This window comes from Rhinatrema bivittatum, chromosome 13, assembly GCF_901001135.1.
Source record: "Rhinatrema bivittatum chromosome 13, aRhiBiv1.1, whole genome shotgun sequence".
NCBI classification, from domain to species: Eukaryota; Metazoa; Chordata; class Amphibia; order Gymnophiona; family Rhinatrematidae; genus Rhinatrema; species Rhinatrema bivittatum.
The window spans coordinates 63,637,914-63,657,599 of record NC_042627.1 but is presented as its reverse complement, the minus strand read 5'-3'; the positions used below and the strand labels follow the sequence as shown (position 1 = coordinate 63,657,599).

The following is a 19,686-nucleotide window of genomic DNA, read 5'->3' as shown; positions in this document are numbered from 1 at the left end:
AGAAGGGACTATTGAGATAAGAAGAGTTTAGTGAGTTGTTTTATTGTAGCAGAAACATTCAAAGAATCTTTCAGGAAGAGGCCGATGATTATAAGGGAGATAAGCACTTGATACTACGAACGCGTATGATGGTCTCCATTCTAAACAGACTGCCCTTGTCACATGGGGGTGTGAGCGGGAGGTCTGTGTGATTCCCGCTGGAGACCCGGTTCATGGTTTTGGTAGTTTTTAGTGCTTTCATTTCCGGGTAGATGTTGCTAACTCTGCCTTCCTGCTTCCTTACAGCCTTTCCAAACTGAGGGAATATAGCGTAGGTCCCGCAGAGGAAGGGCTCGATGAAGACCGGCGTGAGCAGTCCTCCGGTGCATCTGGTCAGTCGGTAATCTCTCTGCTTCCCCCTGAAGAGTTAGAGAAGCTTCTAGAGGAAGTGAAGGCTCTGGATGAAGAGACTCTAAAGGTGGGTGCTGGGCAAGGGGGTAGGACCGCGTTGGGGGTCGGAGCTTCAGAACCTACGCAGATTGTTACAAAGTTCCCAGGTACCCTCCCTCGTCCTCAACTCGCAGGTTTTGCATTCATTTTCCCTGTGAAAATTGTCAGGGGGGAGGGAGGAACCTCACAGAGATTGGCACCTCCCTTTTTGTTTGTGCAGTTGCTTTTCTCCTGAAAAATAATGCACGGGATTTTGAAAACGCTGAATTGCATACCTGGCTGCCTCCCTGATCCCCACCTCTGATTCCACCTCCCTTTCCCGAGAGTAAACGCGTGCTCGCCATTTATCCCTGCGAGCCCTGTTACCCGCACACAGGGGGCGATCAATTTTCAGATAAGCCTTTTACCTGAAGGAAGAGCCGTTTGCACAGGTGAAAATGGCGTTTGAAAATGGCCCTCAGGGGATGGAAAGTTTCAAAGGCATTTCTGTGGTTTGAACGGTCCCTCTGCCCACGGAACTGGCTCGTCATAAAACTGCCCGTCCAATACGCGGCTGAAATCGTGTGTCCTGCGTGTGCATTCAGGTTTGCCCACAGTGAGGGCAGGCATGACCAGGGAGGGGGGGTTTGCATTTCAAAAGGATGCACACAAAATACCTCAAAAAAGGTCTGCGTACAAATTAGTGGGTGAAAGCTTGTCTGAGTAGTTTTGGTGGGGGGAGTCACTGTCACAGAGAAAGTATTGCCCCTCCCTTTGAAGACTGGTGTGAGTCATGCACCTCTATTTATTTATTTATTTATTTGCCGACATTCGATCCGAGATATCACATCGGTTTACGTTCAGGTACTTGTAGGTATTTCCCTATCCCCAGAGGGCTCACAATCTTTGAGGGAAAATGCATGCAGGCTGTTACAGAATGACCCCTGAGTGGGCAGCTTGCGCAGTTATTTTTTTGTCGTTGACACTGTAGCTCGGCACAATGTGTCTCCCACTAAATTCAATTTATGAAATGAGAAAGAGGCTGTTAGCATAACTGGGTTATAAAAAAAAACAAAAAACGGTTCGAACAAGTTCCTGGTGGAAAAGTCCATAAACCATTATTTAGAGGGACTTGGGCACTGCTTGTCCCTGGGATCCTGCCAGGCGTTTGTGACCTGGATTGGGCACTGTTGGAGACAGGATGCTGGGCCTGATGGACCCTCAGTCTGACTCAGTATGGCATGTTATGTTATGTAAGAATATTTGAGTTTATATAAATATTAAGAATTCTGAAGATCCCGCTCCCTCCCTAAGAGGGACTCAGTATGACCTGATGCACCGCTTCTCAAATCTAAGGCATGCGAGTCCTATAAACAGGCCTGGGTTTCAACTGAATCTGGTCCTTAGACCAAAGGCCTCAGATACTAATTTTTTTTTTTTCTCAGTTTGTGCCTATGGGAAAAATACTCAGTAGCTAGGCCCACACATCTATGCAAATATATCTAATGAAAACCAGACAGTATGCTTTTAAAATTCTGAACAGAAACTCTAGTGACAGGGTTGCAAAGGGCCTGAATTTATCTGGGCCTGTTTCCTGTAGATATAGAATGGGAAAAGCCTTAAAGAATCATGCCCTGTGTCTGTAAGAAGGCAGTGTTAGTCCACTTGCAAACAGAGAAACAAAAGGTCAGCAAACAAGCTGCAGGTGATACCTTTTCATTGGACTTACGTGGCACGTGTGCGCCTACCAGGCCTTCGAGAGATGCACCGCTTTCACCAGGTCAGTACAGAATGAGCTAGGGATGAGAGTTTGGCTTCAGATCAGGTGGAAAGCTAGTTCTAACCACCTCAATGTGACCGGCAGCCTAATGCTGATCAGCTGCCCGCAACTGGCTGGACCTCCAGCTCCTTCCTACAGAGCCCTGACTAGAGAAAATATTTTCTGTTGCCATAAAAGTCCATTTTAACATTTTTCCCTTGCCTGTAAAATACTTAAGTGATAATTGGTTGTATCCTAAAACTGGAAATGAGAGCCATGAGCTGTTCTGAGATTTATACATGCCCCGGCTATAAAACACGTGCCACTTGCTTGCCACTACACAGTCTGTTCGCAGTTCTGCCTACTTCCTGTGTTTGCATTTTAGAAACCTCGGCTAACTTGTATGTTTTGCAGCATACAAATAGAACCGCTGTGGTTTTGTGTCAAGCTTTCGTTTACAACGAGGGCAATATGCAAAGCTGTGGGAAGGGGATCTTTCAAAACCACCCATCCCGTATGCATGCAAAAGGTCTATGTGTGGTGCCACAGCACACGCAGCTTTACCCGCATTTAGTAGAAGTGTTCTCGGGGGGAGAGGAGAATGGTGGTGTTAGTGGGGGGGGGGGGGGAGAATGGTGGTGTTAGTGCGGGGGGGGGGGGGGGGAGGGGAGAATGGTGGTGTTAGTGCGGGGATTACAATGCGTGTACTATATTTGGTTGAATTTGGAAAACACCCCCACAGAAAAAGCTGGGACCAATCTCCACAGGTATTTTCTCCTTAAGCACGCGAGTGCTTTCCCTTTGAGAACAGGTGCAAAGTCTGCAGATAGGAAGGCTCCGTGGGTTTTGCAGTCATGTGGGCCAGTGTGAAAATTGAACCCCCCCCCCTTCAGTCTATTCTTCCGTGAACTTAAATATTAACTTGGGAATTGGGGTGCTGAAAACCTCAGCTGATCCATGTGTAATGGAGGTCAGTACCTTCTGCACTTTGCCAGGGGGGGTGCCAAGCCACTAATCCTAATGCCAGAAGCAAAACACATAGTACTTCGGATAGAGGCATTCTTCTGCATTACGGACCTCTAGAGAAAATGAGAAGAGTGAGTTACTTACGCCCTGACTATGCCACAGCGCTGCCCGACACAGGCAATGGCATTCATGGGAAGGGGCTGTGAATAATTCAGCTGCCTGCACTGCCTGAAGTGAATTAATGTATCGTAACCAGGGACAGCAGACAAATATCTAAGCAAAGGTGGAAAAGGAAGTGAAGAGAGAGCTCAGGGTGAAGGTGCCAACAGGCCCGGGGCCACCGGGTGTGCAAGCTGTGCAACTGCAAGGGGCGGCAGATACCTGGTGGGGGCGGCGTCGGGAGCAGGGAGAGGCCCGTGGTGCCGCCGATGGACCCGATCCCACCAGCAGCGGAAGATTTTCATTTTTTCTGCCGCCGGTGGATCAGGTCCACCGGCGGCAGAAAAAGCAGAAAGTAGCTTCGTACCAGGGGAGGGGGGGCAGGGGGGTGTGTCACTTTGATCGACAGGGCCGTGGTGCACCTCAGCCCACCATGGCCCGAAGAAAAATTCAGTCCAGGTGTGTGTATATAAGAAAGAGAAGAGCCCAGTAATTGTTCGCCCAGGGCAGCATAAAAACTAGCACCGGCCCTGGATGCCAGGTGTGGGCAGTAATAGTGTTAGCTTGAGTAGATGTTAGTACAGCCCACTGGGTTTCAATGCACCCAGGACACTTTTAGTATAAGCAATACGAGCGTATCCCCTACTGGCCAATCAGAACTGGGCCAACAGTCAATGCTTGCTATAGAAATTGTACTGATGGTATAGTAAAGGCAGTAACTGTAAGCATGCAAGAAACAAATCATACATCCTGCCAGGTTTAGACAAGTTTGCTTAATCTAAGAAAGAACTAAAGAATCCAGCATATTGTTTTATGATTTTCTTAATGGAAGCTGCTTTTTTTTTTTTTTTTTTGTATTTGCACAGCAATTTGATGACATTCATGTGGTAATTCTACACAAGGAAGAAGGAGCTGGCCTTGGGTTTAGTCTGGCTGGAGGAGTCGATCTGGAAAGCAAAGTTACTACTGTAAGCACCACTGCTGGCCAGGCCCCCGGTGGAACTGTTTTAGTTTTGCTTTGTCTGTGCAGTTTCGGGCTGGTTTTGCATTATGTTTTGCAGAATTGTTAGCCTGAGGGACTTTTTTACAGGCGGAAATGTCCCTCTGGCTTCCCCATTTCTTAACATAGGAGCTTGCACTAGAACTAAGAAAGAGACTTTTCGTTTTCCAAATGAATTTCCTACTGGTTTTAGTGGATGGACATTCTCTCTCTTGCTGGAGATACTGGAGTTGACTTAATTTCAGAAAAAGTGCAGCTCTGAGGATTTTGCGTTTGTATTCCATTGCAGGACGCATGGCCTGGAGATTCCCAAGCTCTTCCTGACTCACTGACTTTAGCACACTGGCAATCCTCCTTACTTTACCTTAAGCAGAGAATCCTGATCAAGCCAGGAATGACGAGATGCCCGTTCTTCTATAGATCTGGAGGGCGCGAGACCTAAATGAGCCATGAGTTATCTCACTGGCAATGCAAAAATAAAATAAAATGATACACTAGGGGGCCCGTATCCTAAATGCAGAAAACCTTTGCAGCCTGCTTCATCCACTAAAACGGAAAATATGTGTGTTATTTGCAATAGCGTGGACTATTTCCTGTTTTAGTGTGTGAAGTTTTTTTCTGATGCAAATAGTAAACTGTTGCACATAGTTTGATGTGTGCAAAAGTTTGTTTACATTTATAGTTAATGAGCTGCTGCAATATAAAATTATGCAAAGCAGCTCATGTAATGTTATGTTGCATTTGTATACTGCATCCCTCAAACAAATTCCACTGTTAGCATATACCGTATTAAAACTACACACAAATTTGGCTTGCAAGGCTGATTTTGCAAAAAAAAAAAAAGAACCTCAATGAGAAATTTTCTGTAGAAACCTTTTGCATGCATTTTTTTTTTTTTACTTGGCTTATGCATATAATTCCCAGTAGAAAATGTTTGCAGATAACGAACCTAGATTATCTCTCTGGGGCTGACCCTCTGGCTCATACCCAGGTTCCCAGGGCATTTCCTAATAGACCCAGGCTTGATTCTCAACCCCCTTCTGATTCTCGAGCAGACCGAGATTGGGGATCCTCTGGAGGCAGTGTTCACAGCCTCTGGGAGGGAGGGCGTGCCGGCTGTCACACAGCAGTGACCCCACAGCTGTTGGCAAACAGCACATTTGCTCCGGGCTCAGAGGGAACCGCAATCTATGCCTTTCAGCTGAGGACTGTTGCTATGACTGCCAGGCTGGAGGGAAGGAGTGGAGAAGGGAGATAACCAGGAAGAATAATGCAAAAAAAAGCTTCTGGTGCCTGAGGGGTGGAGCATGAAGCCCAGTAACCAGTAGCAGTGATGCTGCTGGGAAGTTAAAAAGAATAATTACAAATTTAAAAAAGAAACATCAAATTTGACTGCACTGGGGAGATGCCACTGCCTTCTGTTCAGCCCAGAAGACACTAGTGCCCTGATTCACTCCCATTCTGTGTTTCTGGAAAGAAAGCTTAGTAAATCAGAATGAAAGAGATGGGTTCTGGGTGAAGAGAGGCCAGCAGGTGCTGAGGCGAAATATTTACATTTTCTGTCCACAGAAGGCACGAATTCTAATGGCGAGGCTTTCTTTTCCATACACGCGGGACAGGTTCACAGGGTGTTTCCTAATGGCCTCGCTTCTCAGGAAGGAACGATCCAGAAAGGTGATGAGGTCTTATCGATTAACGGCAAGTCTCTTAAAGGGGCCGCTCACAAGGATGCGCTGGGGATTTTGCGCCAGGCTCGACATCCAAAGCAAGCAGTTGTGGTGATAAAGAAAGTTAAGGCAGGAGAAGACGGACTCAACTCTTCAACTGACTCCACTTCTTCCACGATAACTGATGCCTCAACAGCTGCAAGTGAGTAATTAATTATTCTTACTGTTGCTTTACTTATTCTGATTTAGGGATGTGCATTTGTTTTCAGCAAACTAGACAATGGCAATGAATCATGAGAGGTCTAGAACGGGTAGATGTGAATCGGTTATTTACTCTTTCGGATAATAGAAGGACTAGGGGGCACTCTGTGAAGTTAGCATGTGGCACATTTAAATCTAACTGGAGAAAATTCTTTTTCACTCAATGCACAATTAAACTCTGGAATTTGTTGCCAGAGGATGTGGTTATTGCAGTTAGTGTAGCTGGGATTAAAAAAGGTTTGGATAAGTTCTTGGAGAAGTCCATTACCTGCTATTAATCAAGATGACTTAGAAAATATCCACTGCTATTACTAGCATCAGTAGCGTGGGATAGACTTAGTTTTTGGGTACTTGCCAGGTTCTTGTAGCCTAGATTGGCCAGTTTTGGAAACAGGATGCTGGGCTTGATAGACCCTTGGTCTGACCCAGTATGGCAATTTCTTATGTTCTTATGTCTTGTTTTGGGAGTGCCACGAAATGAAAAAAAAAAAGACAAAATTTCAGAAAAATTAGTATTTTGTGTTAGTGCTCACTAATGGGACTTAGTGCACCCTAACATGTAGTTCATGCACACTAAGTCCCATTAGTGCGCACTAACTATAGTTTTCCTATTTACAGACTTAGTGTGCACTAACGGGACTTAATGCGCACTAACATGCAGTTAGTGCGCACTAACTCCGAAATTAGGGAAACACGAAATAAATACCTCCTGAACCATTTTAAAAACGAAATCTAACCAATAACGAGCCGAAACGAAAAAGACATGAAAAAGAAAATCAGTGCACATCCAATCTGATTTCTTGAGAGTTATTGTAGGAAAGCCCATGCTTGGAAGTGTTGACTAATGATAAAGTCTAAATTCAATTTTAAGGCTTCTATGTAAAAGATGAAATAAAATGAAGATGGGAAGATGGTAACTTATTTGACATGGTGTAAGACCTCATTGTCATCGTTACACATTTATACAGTTTCTTCAGCCGTCTGTGGATTGAAATGTAGAATTCAGAACTCAAGCAAGCCTCCTAACGCCCTTTGTTTCAAAAGCCTTTCCTGTTCTAAATGGCTGCTCCCCCATTCTCGACTATTCAGACCTAAGAAAGGGAGCACACTCCCGGGACAGCTTATGCAGAAAGTCAGAGCTTCTGCTGGGACTGGCTTAATTTCCTGTTACGATAGGTGATGCAGAGCTCCTTTCACCCCTACGTTGCTCGGGCACAGGCTTCGGCAGTAAGGTGCAGTGCGGCCACGCATGGACCGGTTCCACCCAGGCAGAACGCAACCTGTTCTAAAGTTACTTGTTACCACAGCGTCCCAGCAGATGTTGCTGCACGTTTTAGAGCTGTGGAGGTGGGGGAGTTCCTGTGGTGGGTCCAGCACTGCCCCTGTGGTTGTGACTCTTACCCCCTCAGGCAGCTGGTCTCACCAGCAGCTTTTCTCTTGGGAGCATGTGCGCCTGCGTGGGTGGATGGGAGGGCGTGCGTTTGGGAGCACTCGGGATGAAGCTTTTGGGGGTCGATGCTGTACTGGTGCACCAGAACGTTGTTGGGGAATATTCTTTTCATTTTACTTTTCTGAGAGAAAAGCGGTTGATTTTTCTTCCATGTTTTGAGTAACAAAGGGGGAGAAGTGGCGATGGGTTAGCGAAGGATGCAGAAGTAGTCAGGATACTGGGTGGTTGCTTCTCTCAGCTTGCCGGCGCTGACGGACTGTGTGGCAGTAAAGTCGTGACTCCTTCACTCTTCCCCTGTGGTGTCACAACACCCCTGGCAGTCCCTGCCTTTACCTCCATTTCCCCATCTCCATGTTTCTCTCACCATCTCTTAACCTGGCTGAGAATTAAAAGAAACAAGAGTGGAAAACACTGGGAGTGATAAGAGTTGCCAGCACTTTAACTAACAAAACAAGATAAGTTGCTTCATCCTCATGCAATACAAAAAAAAAAAAAAAATCAAGAACAAACATATATGGCAGTCATAAAAAAAATCTACAGACAGAGCCCGGTGAGTTAAAGCAGGGGACATTCAGAATAACAGGAGGACAAAAGAAAATGATCAGAAAAAAAGTTCTGTAGAGGCTTTCGTTGCTTCTTCCCATGTGATATTAATGAAAACAAATTCAGTGTGCGTCTCCCCTTCCACAGAAGGCTGCTATTCCTCTTCCCCAAGGCAGAAAGGAATGCGATACTAATTTACCCAAAATAGAATTGGTTAATAAAATAGCAGAGTCATTATGCAGATCCGGCATCATTATTAACCTAACAAATGTTTGAAGTTGCCCATCTCCCCCACTGCAGTGATGCCTGTGTTTTTAAGGCTCACATCAGAGGTCGTTAGCTGTACTAGTCCGGTGCCAGGCTACCCAAACCACAGCTCAGATGAGAAGAGCAGAAGAGGAATTGGCACGTGACTCGGTCTGGATGGGAAAGTGAGTGTAGTGGAGTTGGCTTGGGGCACTGGTAATTATTAACATCAGTGAGCTTTCTTTCTTTTGGGCCAAAAATAGAAATAACATGAAGCAAAAAGTGATTCACTGGAGGAAGCTTAGGAAAAGTCGTTCTGCATTCCATGCCCAGAGGAAGATATTCCAAAATGGCAGCCTATAACACAGAGTGACCATCTGAGAGCCTGGCAGAGGCTGGTAAGAAATGCATTACAGGAACAACATTCACTTGCTTTGTGGAGTGGGGATGGATAAGTTCACCAGAACGTCACCTGAAACCAATAGGCCAACTTTCAGGTGACGTAAAAGTGGGTGCAGCTAGATTGGGGGAATGGAGTTAGATGCTCAGCATTGATTTCCATCACTGGGCACCTAACATAGGAGCCTAAAGGTAGGCTCTGAGTGACCTCTGAATACTGGGCTCACAATTCCCCGTCACCCCTCTTACAAATCAACATACCAATCCACTCCTCCTCGCTACAGTGAATGTTGTAGCACACTGAGATTATCTATCAGATGAACATTGACAATAAGCAAATTGTACAGAGCAGCAACCATCTATCCAAGGAACGACAGGTCTGGTACCAGGTTAAGTTCTCAAACTTAGCTGACAAGAGCCCAAGATGAGTTAAGGCAGTGGTGGCCAACTCGGGTCTTGACAGGATGGTGCTTGAAAAGAGGCTGCTTTTCAAGATAAAATAATATGAGGCGAGTCGGACGCACTTTAGTAACAATTCCTGTCTCTGTTGCTACTTGAGGAGTTTTCAATGCCTTCTGCTCAGGTTCACATGTGCTGCCACTGTTCTCTGTTCTGCATTTGATAGCTCATGAAAACACAGCCCACACCATCACCGTCATGCTGGAAAAGACATCGGCTGGCTTAGGATTCAGCCTAGAAGGAGGGAAAGGCTCTATCCATGGAGACAAACCCTTAACCATCAACAGGATTTTTAAAGGTAAAGTATGGAAGACATGGGGGCATTTTTTTTTTTTTTTTTTACAACTTTGTAGTATATGGTGAAAATCTAATGTAGATGAGCCAATGATACAGTAAGACAACTTCGAGATCATGCACTGTCCTACAAAGATATTGGGAGTATTTATTTCATTACAGAAAATACATGGAAGGAGAATTGTAGAATTCTATGGTCACTGCTGTTTCGTGTATTACAAATTTTCAGGCAGATAACAATGATGCTGAAAAATACTGGGATACAAACTGGGCGCCAGATGTACTTGCATATATGTCTGTCTCACTTTGGGGCCAGCTCGGTGACGAAGGAAAACACCACCCAGTCATGGGCAACATGACTCAATGAAATGCAATAACATGCTGCAGCCCCTGGCCTCGTGAATAGTTCAAGGAGGGTGGCTGGATGTTTCACAGTGGGACAAACCATTTTACGGAGGTCTTCCAGGATGAGAGACCTCTGTGAAAAGGTTCTGAAGTGCATATTTATTTATTTATATTTTATATATCGTCATTCCAATTGAAGTTCACAACAGTTTACAATAGAAACATACATATTAAAGGTCAACACATCAAGACTGATATAAATCTACATCTACTTAGATCTCCTCGTACATAATAACTATCAGACTAGGACAGCAGAATGAGGTAAGTAAGTTCTATTTCAATGGTATTCATACATGATCAGTGAGTTGTCTTAGCATGCTTTATTTCTTTCATTGCTTGTTACTTATTCTTCTAGTATTATCTTGGACCTTAACAATGTGGTTCTATGCCTTCTGAAATTTTTTAAGTTAGGTCATATGCATTTTTGAATAGCCGGGTTTTTAGTTCACGTTTGAAACTCTTTCTGTCTTGTATCAAACGTAACATCTCAGGTAGGGAATTCCACATCTTTGGGCTTCTTTGGAAAGTACATGTTCTCTTATTTGTGACAGATGTGTATTCCGCATTGTTGGAACAGTCAATAATCCTTTATTTTATTTTATTTATTTATTTAAAAGCTTTTATATACCGGCGTTAGTGGGGACATCACACCGGTTCACATATTAACAGTAGATCGGAAATTACATTATAACAAGGCGAGGGAACTTGGAAAGGGGAAACAATAGCAAAGCGTAGAGGATAGTGAACAAGCTGATAAACATTTAAAAAAAAAAAAAAATTTATTTTGTGATCTTAGTGTTCGCTGTGGGGTAGATCTTAAAAAAATACATGCGCGTACTTTTGTTTGCGCAACCAGCGCGAACAAAAGTAAGCCAGATTTTAAAAGATATGCGCGTTGCTACGTGTATCTTTTAAAATTCGGGGTTGGCACGCGCAAAGCTGTGCAAAATCGGCAGCCTGCGCGCGCCGAGCCGCGCAGCCTGCCTCTGTTCCCTCCGAGGCCGCTCCGAAATCGGAGCGGCCTCAGAGGGAACTTTCCTTCCACATCCCCCCACCTTCCCCTCCCTTCCCCTATCTAACCCACCCCCCAGCCCTACCTAAATCCCCCCCTACCTTTGTTGTACAAGTTATGCCTGCTTGAAGCAGGCGTAACTTGTGCGTGCCGCCTCGTCAGCCCCCGGCACAGGCCGCAGTGCCGGGGGACTTGGGACTGCCCTCCCGGCCCGACCCCGAAGCCTTGCCACGCCCCCGGACCCGCCTCGGACTGGGCACGCCCCCAGGACACACCCCCGTCTTCGGACACGCCCCCGGTCTTCGGACACGCCCCCTCCCGCCCCTTTTACGAAGCCCCGAGACTTACGGTCGTCCCGGGGCTTTATGCTCGCCAGCGGCCTATGCAAAATAGGTGCGCCGGCGCGCAAGTGCCCTGCGCGTGTAAATCCAGAAGAATTTACGCGCGCAGGGCTTTTAAAATCCGCCCCTGTGGTTGTAGAGACACTCTGATCAGGCAGGGGTTACTGGATAATATTGAAAATTAGTGTTAATACTTTATAGTGGATTTTGGATTGTACTGGCAGCTAGTGCAGTGATATCAGAGAAGGGGTAATGTGGTTAAATGTCCTTGTACCTAATAGAAGTCTTGCTGCAGCATTTTGTAATAACTGTAAATGTTTTAATAGCCCTGTAGGAAGGCCTAGTAATACGGAGTTGCAGTAGACTAAGTTTGAAAAGATTAGTGTTTGTAACACAATGCGAAGGTCCATGAAAGTTAGTAGGGGTTTCAGCCAATGTAGTATGTGCAGCTTGGCGTATCCTGTTTTAATGAATTTGTTTATGTGCATTTTCATTGTAAGGTTTTCGTCAATCTGTATACCTAGGTCCCGTACTTGGTTTGAGGGGGTGATGTTAATATTATCCATGTTTATAGGAGGAGATTTAGTTATGGAAGAGTTTCTGCTTAACCAGATGATTTCAGTTTTTTTGGTGCGCAATGTTAGTTTGAGATTGGATAGTTCTTGCTGTATAACTTTCATAAATGTTGAGAGTGTTAATGCAGTCTTTTCGAATGATTTGGTGAATGGGATGTAAATCTGGAAGTCAGCAGCATATAAAAAGAAGGTGATTCCTAGTCTCACGAGTAACTTCCACAGAGGGAGCATATAGATGTTGAGCAGTGTTGCCAATAGTGCCGAGCCTTGTGGGACACCTGTATCAATATGATATGTATCTGATATGTTGTTGCCGAGTTTAACTCGGAATGTCCTATTAGATAAAAAGGAAGAGAACCACTTGTTAACCATCCCACTGACTCCAGTTTTGCTCAGCTGGTCCACAGTGTCGAATGCGGCTGTTAAATCGATTAATACAAGGAGGTAGGATTCTTCATTATCAAATCATCTTAGGACAGAGTCCATTAAAGAGATGAGTAAGGTTTCAGTTGAGTGATTTTTTTCCTAAATCCGAATTGGTTTGGGTACAGAATATCATGGTCTTCTAAATGTTTTTCAAGTCGAGATAACACTGCTTTTTCAAGAATGTTTGCGAGGAAAGACAGATTGGAAATTGGACGGTAGTTATCCCAATCATCAGTTCTCCCAGATTTATTTTTTAGAGTTGGTTTTGTCGTTGCTTGTTTTGCCCTTTCTGGGACAAATCATTCTGAGAGCGAAAGATTGATAATGGTTGCAATAGTTGGTGGTATTTCACTGTTTACATATTTTAATGAACTAGTTGGGATTGGGTAGCAGATTTGATTTTAGTACTGATTTTACTAATTTCGAGCTTGAATATATTGTTGAATTCTGTCCAATTATTTAGACCATTTGTTATTTCAGGTTCTTTTGTGGGCGGGCAGGGGAGGAATTGCGTTTTCAACCTATTGATCCTATCTAGCAGAGATTTGGTATATTCATTGCATGAATTCTTGGAGAAGTAATAGTTTCTCGATATGGAGGAAGAAGGGTACTTATTAGGTGTTTTACAACATCAAAGAGCAGTTTGGAGTTAAATATAATCCCATAAATGTGTTTTGCGTAGTAATCCTTTTGTGCTTAATTGATTAGTTCCTGGTATTTTGTAAGAGAGATTTATATTTTCCTAGGGATTCAGCTGATGGGCATTTCCTCCATTTTTTTCCTCATATTTTCTCACTTTGTACCATGCCTTCTTTTTTTTTTTTTAGCAGAATTCCTTTCATTTTGAATAGTTTTTGTTTGAACCTGACTTAGTTTATCCACTAATTCGTTGACTATCTGATTCCAGGTGTCAGATGCTGAGGAGGCATTTGCTTGATTTAGTTCAATTAGCTTATTTATAGTTTCTGCGAGTTCATCCATTATTATCTTTTTTTCTGAAGGTGAATGTTTGCTTGTTATTTATCTTTTTATGAGTGGGGTTGAATAAAGTTATTTCAGCTTTTATTAATTGGTGATCAGACCAGGGCAATATAGTGTGGGAAGTATTGATCAGACTATTATTGTTATTTGCAAATATTAGGTCTAGGATATGTCCTGCTTTATGATTTCCATTGGTTACAGATTATGACCATCCCATTGCTTCTAAAAATATATTACATACTGTAGTTTTAGGTGTTCTGTCTACATGTTGGTTAAAATCTCCTACTATTAATGAAGAATCAGGTGAAGGGAACACCTTGGCGAATAGTTTGATTAGAGGTTGGCAGTCTTTCTGCAGTGTTCCTGGGGGACAATAGACCATTCCTGTGTTTATTTCGGGTGATTTTAAAATGGCCACTTCAAATGGTGGGTTAATCTCTACTTTGTAGGGTGTTAGTTTAAGTTCTTTTTTACTGATTATTAATAAACCTCCAGCTTTTCTTTTAGGTCTTAGGTAGTGAAATAAATCATAGTTGCTATTTGAAATTTGGTTTAGCAGTATATTGTCTTTATCAATATATGCTTAGGAAGCAAGGGCATTTTCTTTTTGCATTATCCTTACATTGGGGACCAATCTAGATGGCAATGAGAAGCTTATAATGGGGTTTTGGGGGTATAGCGTGGCTTGATTGTCTGCGTCTCCATGGAGGTATTTTATGACAAGAGAGTGTGAGTGCAGGGCTATGCATCTCAACTAAATGCATGCTTTATCTGTATGGGGGAAGCACCTTCCTCCCAGCCATGTTAGGGGTGTACACAGACAGATTTTTGTGTTTTCTTTTTTTCTTTTTCATTTCTTTAAAACCAAAAGAAGCAAACAAACAAAATTTTATAAATGAAAGAACATAAAAATAAAATAAAAAAAATATCAGGTCTGCAGTCAGAACCCCTCCCCAGATCCTTCCCCATTCCCTTTAGAAAATTCCTTCTCGTCGCAGGAGAGATCCCTGGTTGCTCCTGCCCTGCACCTGCTGCTCTTGCAAATGGTGCCGGCCAGGCTGAGGCTGACGCCATTGTAAATTTTGCTGTTCAAAATGGGTTCAGCCTCAGCCTGGCCGGCGCCATTTGCAAGAGCAGCAGCTGCGGGACAGGAGCAACTGGGGATACACAAAGAAATTATAATAAGAGTGTAAGGGGGGGGGGGGGAACGGGACGACTGGAGAGTATCGAGGGAGGGCTCAGAAGTAGTGGGGGGGGGGGGGTTTGGCAGTGGAGATGGCCTTATTATTTTTATTTTATTTATTTATTTATTTAATTTCTTTTCCTATACCGATGCTCAAGACTAGGTCTTATCGTACCGGTTTACAATGTAACTGAGGGGAAACCAATTAACATCAAGGTAGAAAGTAAAGTTACATTAAACAGGGAGCATAAAACCTGGGCAATGGAAGACAGTGCAGAGTTTATTTTTATTTTTTTTTTTACAACAAATATTTATTGCTTTAAACATAAAAAATAAAATGAAGTAAAAGGGAAATTTTATTAAAATTTTCCAATTGGTTTCCGATGAATGCACATTCCTGCCCCTCCCCCCGCCCCCAATACGGCCAACATTACATTTTTATTTAGGCATAGCTGCTGCCCTCAGTGCAACAAACAGGTACATTTTACATTTTACAAGCTCTTTCTTGCATGGTTTTTGTTGCCCTTTAGCTTAACTCTCAATTTCTCCCCTTTGGGGAAATTTTGAATCCCCGGCGCGCGCAAATACCAGGAGATACGTGTGTGGCGGGGCTGCGGGGCGCATTTTCAGCGTGGAAGTGCCGTGTTTCTGAAAAGGGGCGGGGTCTGGGCGGGGGGGGGGGGGGGGCAGCCGGGACAGCACCATCAGGAGGGGTCCTGGTGCGGTGCGTGGAACTTACTTCTGCTCGTCAGAGCAGGGAAGCTCTGAAATAAAAAAAAAATGTAGTTGAGTTGGGGGGGTTAGGAGCCGACTGGGAGGGAACTGGGGCAATCATGTTGCCGAGCGCTTTTAAATAAAATCCCCGCCCGCTGCAACGCGCGCATGTCATAAAATCGGCGCGTCCATGTGCGCGCACCGGGAACCGTGTTCACATGGACGCCCGCGCGTCCTTTTTAAAATTTACCCCTTTGTGTCTTGAGAAAAAAATGTTTTTTTTTTTCTCGTTCTTGTCGTGGAAGGTTATTAGTTACCCCATGTGCCAAAAAAAACCAGACATGAAGTGCCGGGTAAAGGAACATTATAACCTTTTACTGCAAAGAAAAATGTGTAAAAGCATAAACATAGAATGTAATCCATCCTATGAAGAACTGAAACCTAGCAGGGCAAGAAAAGAAGAAAGACCTAAGAACAAAACCAAAGGTAGTTACAATGAGCCAAAGAAACCAGCAAGCTGTTCTTCTGAGGAGTCCACATCACGTGGCTGCTTTGGGGGCCCATCTACTAAATAGCGTTAACAGCTCAACGTATTATTTTATCATTATTACTAATTTTATTTCAAGGATTTTTAACCTGCACCCTCCCAAGGTTTCAGGCGGGCATATTAAGCACCTTTAGCTCACGTTACGTTAGTGTTAATGTGCATGGATTAATGTTAATATGAGGGATAGTTAAAGGAGCTGCATCGTTTGCAAGTGCATGCAGGCAAGCTGCTAGTATTCCCGTGGCCTGCCGTGAACTGCATTAAGCCACGTGATCTGCACGGAGCCACGGGCTAGTGCAAAGCCCTACCTGCACCTCCTCTGTGTCTCTGTGATTCAGAGCCACTTTATTGGCCTTCTTGGTCAGGTGCGGAGAAAACTTTAGAACAGTCGGCCCTTCCCTTGGATTTCCTTGCAAACGTGCAGTGGATCATTTTGGCTGTTCGGACAGCACAGACCTGGCCAGGACTTCATCCGAGAATCACAGGCTAGGGAGGTGTAGTTATGTTTTCACGGTGGCCCTCCGTGGCTAATGCAAGGCCACTTTGGGCTGAAGATCATGCCCGCAATGTTTCAGGTTGCCGTCTTCCCCCTACCCCCCCAAGATGCAGGGGCCCTTCCTCTCCCTGGTCAGGTAACCCCTCTGGCCTGACTCATTGGAGGCTGTCCAGATGTCAGTGGGGGCAGAGCGCATACCCCTGCCCCTGGTGACTCCAAACTTAAAAATGGTGCTGGGGGAACTCAGATGGTACATCGAGGTCACCTGGTGCCATTTATTGATTTGGAATAGCAGTGGCCAGAGGCAGTGAATCTCTCTACCCCCTCCATCATCTTATATATCTCTGAAGGTCCGCACAAACCTAGAAGCACTATAGGACTGTTGAGAAGTAATAATAATATTAACAGTAGTGGACATCGTCAATGGGATTGGGGGTTACCAGGCTGGGAGGGAGGTTGATTGGACCAGCAAGAGCCCTGGATATTGACTCAGAGGTGGAGGGCAGTGAACCCTTTGATGCTGACCAGGGTTTAGGGATATACAGCCTGAAGGGGCCTTGGCTGGGGAGTTGGGAGGGTTGCAGGGTGGCACTGTCCATAATGCACATGGGTTACTGGCAGCGGTAATGCAGCTAGAGGATGGGTGTTAAAACTGTGGTTAATGCCCACATTAAAGCTGAAGCATTCCCAAAATACCACTCATCCCATGCACATTCCACTTCCTCACAACCCCGAGAGAGAACCACCAAGACATTTCAGTTTTGGGACATTTCAGTTTTGCTCCAAACCTGCTAAGCACTGCAACCAAGGGATTTCAAGATCTTTATCTGCCTTAGCAGAGAGTTCAAAGAGAAGGCCGGCACTTCACTTTTAAAACCTTAATTTATTATCTTGTTAGGGAAAACACTCACAGTCTTAGTATTTCTCAATACTGTTTATTATTGGCTGCTGAGAAATATTCAAGAGCCCCTCCCATTTTATCAAAATACCCCATATCCTTCAGCAGGGTCGGTGCAAGGGCAAGAGGTGCCCTAGGTGTGCCCCCTCCCAGGCCTGTCCCTCGGTCCTGCCCCGACCTCATTCACTCAGTCAAGCCTCCTCTCTTAAACACACATGCGTTCCTTGTCTCATTCGCACACTGGCCCTTACACAGGCTCGCTCCCTCCCTCTCTCTCACTAACACCATTGCTCTCTCATACACACACAACCCCTCTCACTCACACACGCACACACACACACACACGAGCAGGATGGGCAGTGCTCGCAGCCCGCCGAGTCTCTATTTCTCTCGGCCGTGAGGATGGGTGATGGTCCCAGCCCGCCCCTCCTCTTGGCCATGGATGTGATGAGCTCCGCTCGTGTCCCCACATGACTGCTCTTTGCTGCCCCCCGATGGCTGGCGCCCTAGAAGACCACCTTGTTTGCCTACTGGGACGCAGCAGCCCTATCCTTCAGATTATTTTGTAAGTCAGCATATGGCTGGTCAAGGAATAGCTGCCGTGCAGCTTCATAGGACTTCTGCACGTTTCGCTTAGTGGAATTCACATCTAAGCATTGTTGGGGTTTCAGGGAGTAGAAGGGTTTGCTGCAATATGAGTGGGGGTGGATTATGAGTCTGATAACAAGAAAACGGTGGCGTGCATAGACGCCATATCTTTTGTACTGCTATATTAAGTTATCAGGACCTGTGAGCCCAGTTACATTCATTGGCTCTCTGTTGACTTGTACAAATCAGGCATTAACACCAATTTTAATGCCTTCGGTAAATAAGCCTCTCAATCATGATTTAATAAATCTGAAACCAAAAAAAAGATTCAACCATGTCTTTTTTTTTTTTTTTTCCATAGGGGCTTTAACAGAGCAAAGCAACGTTCTCCAGCCTGGAGATGAGCTCCTGCAGCTGCACACGACTTCCCTGCTAGGGCTCACCCGTTTCGAGGCCTGGAATGTTGTCAAGTCCTTACCCGAGGGGCCCATCCAAGTCACGGTGAAGAGAAAAAGTCCAGATTCGGTTCCAGCCGCTGACCAAGAAAAAAGTCCAGATTCGATTCCAGCCGCTGACCCGGAAAACTGAAACTCACTTCTCGACTTCTTCCCCGATTTTCTGTCCTTAAAGACCTTTCCATGCCTGCAGACAACAAACCTACCAGCCCCCATCACAGCGGCCTTACCGGAAAAGCAGGCTGCAGCCTGTTCCGAATTCAAAGAAGGGCTGAATGCATAATTAGGCGGAAAAATCTGGATTCTAATATTCATAAGCAGCTGTCACAGATTTCTATTGTAAAACTGTCCCCAGGCAGTTAATAATGTTCGTTTTTATATATATATATAGGTTTCTGTAAATCTGCTTTAGAGCCCCACACTGGTGCTTTTAGCTACGGGTGTCATTAGAGGACTATAGTTTTCCGCAACCAGCTGTTCACTTGCAATCGGGCACATTAACAACAGAGAAAGCAAACTCATTATAGTTTGTTTTATAGCAGAAACTTATTTTACCAATTTTTATAAGGTGTTGAATTATCTCCAGCAGTAACTGAGAACCATCTGCTAATTTATTAAAATAACGTCTCACCAGCAGTGAACATGTATAAAATATATGAATGAGTCACTGTAAAGCTTATAGAAAACTGAATGAAATAAAACTGTATATAGATTTTCTTTTTCTCGTTTTGTTCTGTCAAAATCAAAGAAGGAACTGTAGATTAAGTGCTGAAGAATGCCAAAATCGGCCTCCCCTGGGCCCAGCAGGACTGTCCCTGCAGCTCTCACCCACCTGGCACTCTCAGAGGGACGGTTTTAGGGTTTCTCTGCCTCGGGGATGGTTTCTTAAAAAAGGCACTAAAAAAATGTTTACTCCGGATGCAGTAAGCAAATGGGTTTATAAATGCATTGGGAGTTAAAAATGTTCATGAACGCAATAATATGCGCACAAATCGGAGTTATCGTGCGCTCAGCGCAGGCTGATCACACATTTTTAACGCGAGTGACGGGGGAACTATTTCTTGGACAGGATTTAAGTGCACAAAAATCATACTTATGTGAATGACGAATGTTTTTCGTAGCTAAGTCCCCACTACAGGTCCCAGCACCTCAACTCCAGCTTCTGCCCATGGACTGACACGAGCCCTGGAAACTTTACTCCTCCCTTGAGCCAGGAGTGCCAAGAAAATGGGAATTAGACCAGCATACCTCTGCATTGGGGGGGGGGGGGGGGGGGGGGGGGGGGGGTTAATAGCTAACGCCGTCATTAGCACGGGATTTGCATGCGAGGGTGCTAAGCAGCATGCACACTTGGCATGTGCACATTTTCGGGCGGATTTTAAAAGCCCTGCTCGCGTAAATCCGCCCGGATTTACGCGAGCAGGGCCCTCGTGCGCCGGATGACGCGGCATTTC

At 44.8% G+C, this 19,686-nt stretch overlaps 1 protein-coding gene across 4 annotated transcripts in view; it reads left to right on the top strand.

The window, feature by feature from the left end:
- IL16 (interleukin 16) overlaps positions 1-18,954 on the top strand; it is a 79,690-nt gene extending 60,736 nt beyond the window's left edge. For all 4 annotated transcript variants that reach the window (XM_029575084.1, XM_029575082.1, XM_029575085.1 and 1 more), the window contains 5 exons: positions 286-457; positions 4,159-4,260; positions 5,912-6,161; positions 9,484-9,615; positions 18,139-18,954. In XM_029575084.1, the coding sequence (XP_029430944.1) occupies positions 286-457; positions 4,159-4,260; positions 5,912-6,161; positions 9,484-9,615; positions 18,139-18,365 (883 nt within the window). In that variant the 3' untranslated portion in view covers positions 18,366-18,954. The remainder of the gene's footprint in view (positions 1-285; positions 458-4,158; positions 4,261-5,911; positions 6,162-9,483; positions 9,616-18,138) is intronic.
- Positions 18,955-19,686: the final 732 nt, after the last annotated feature.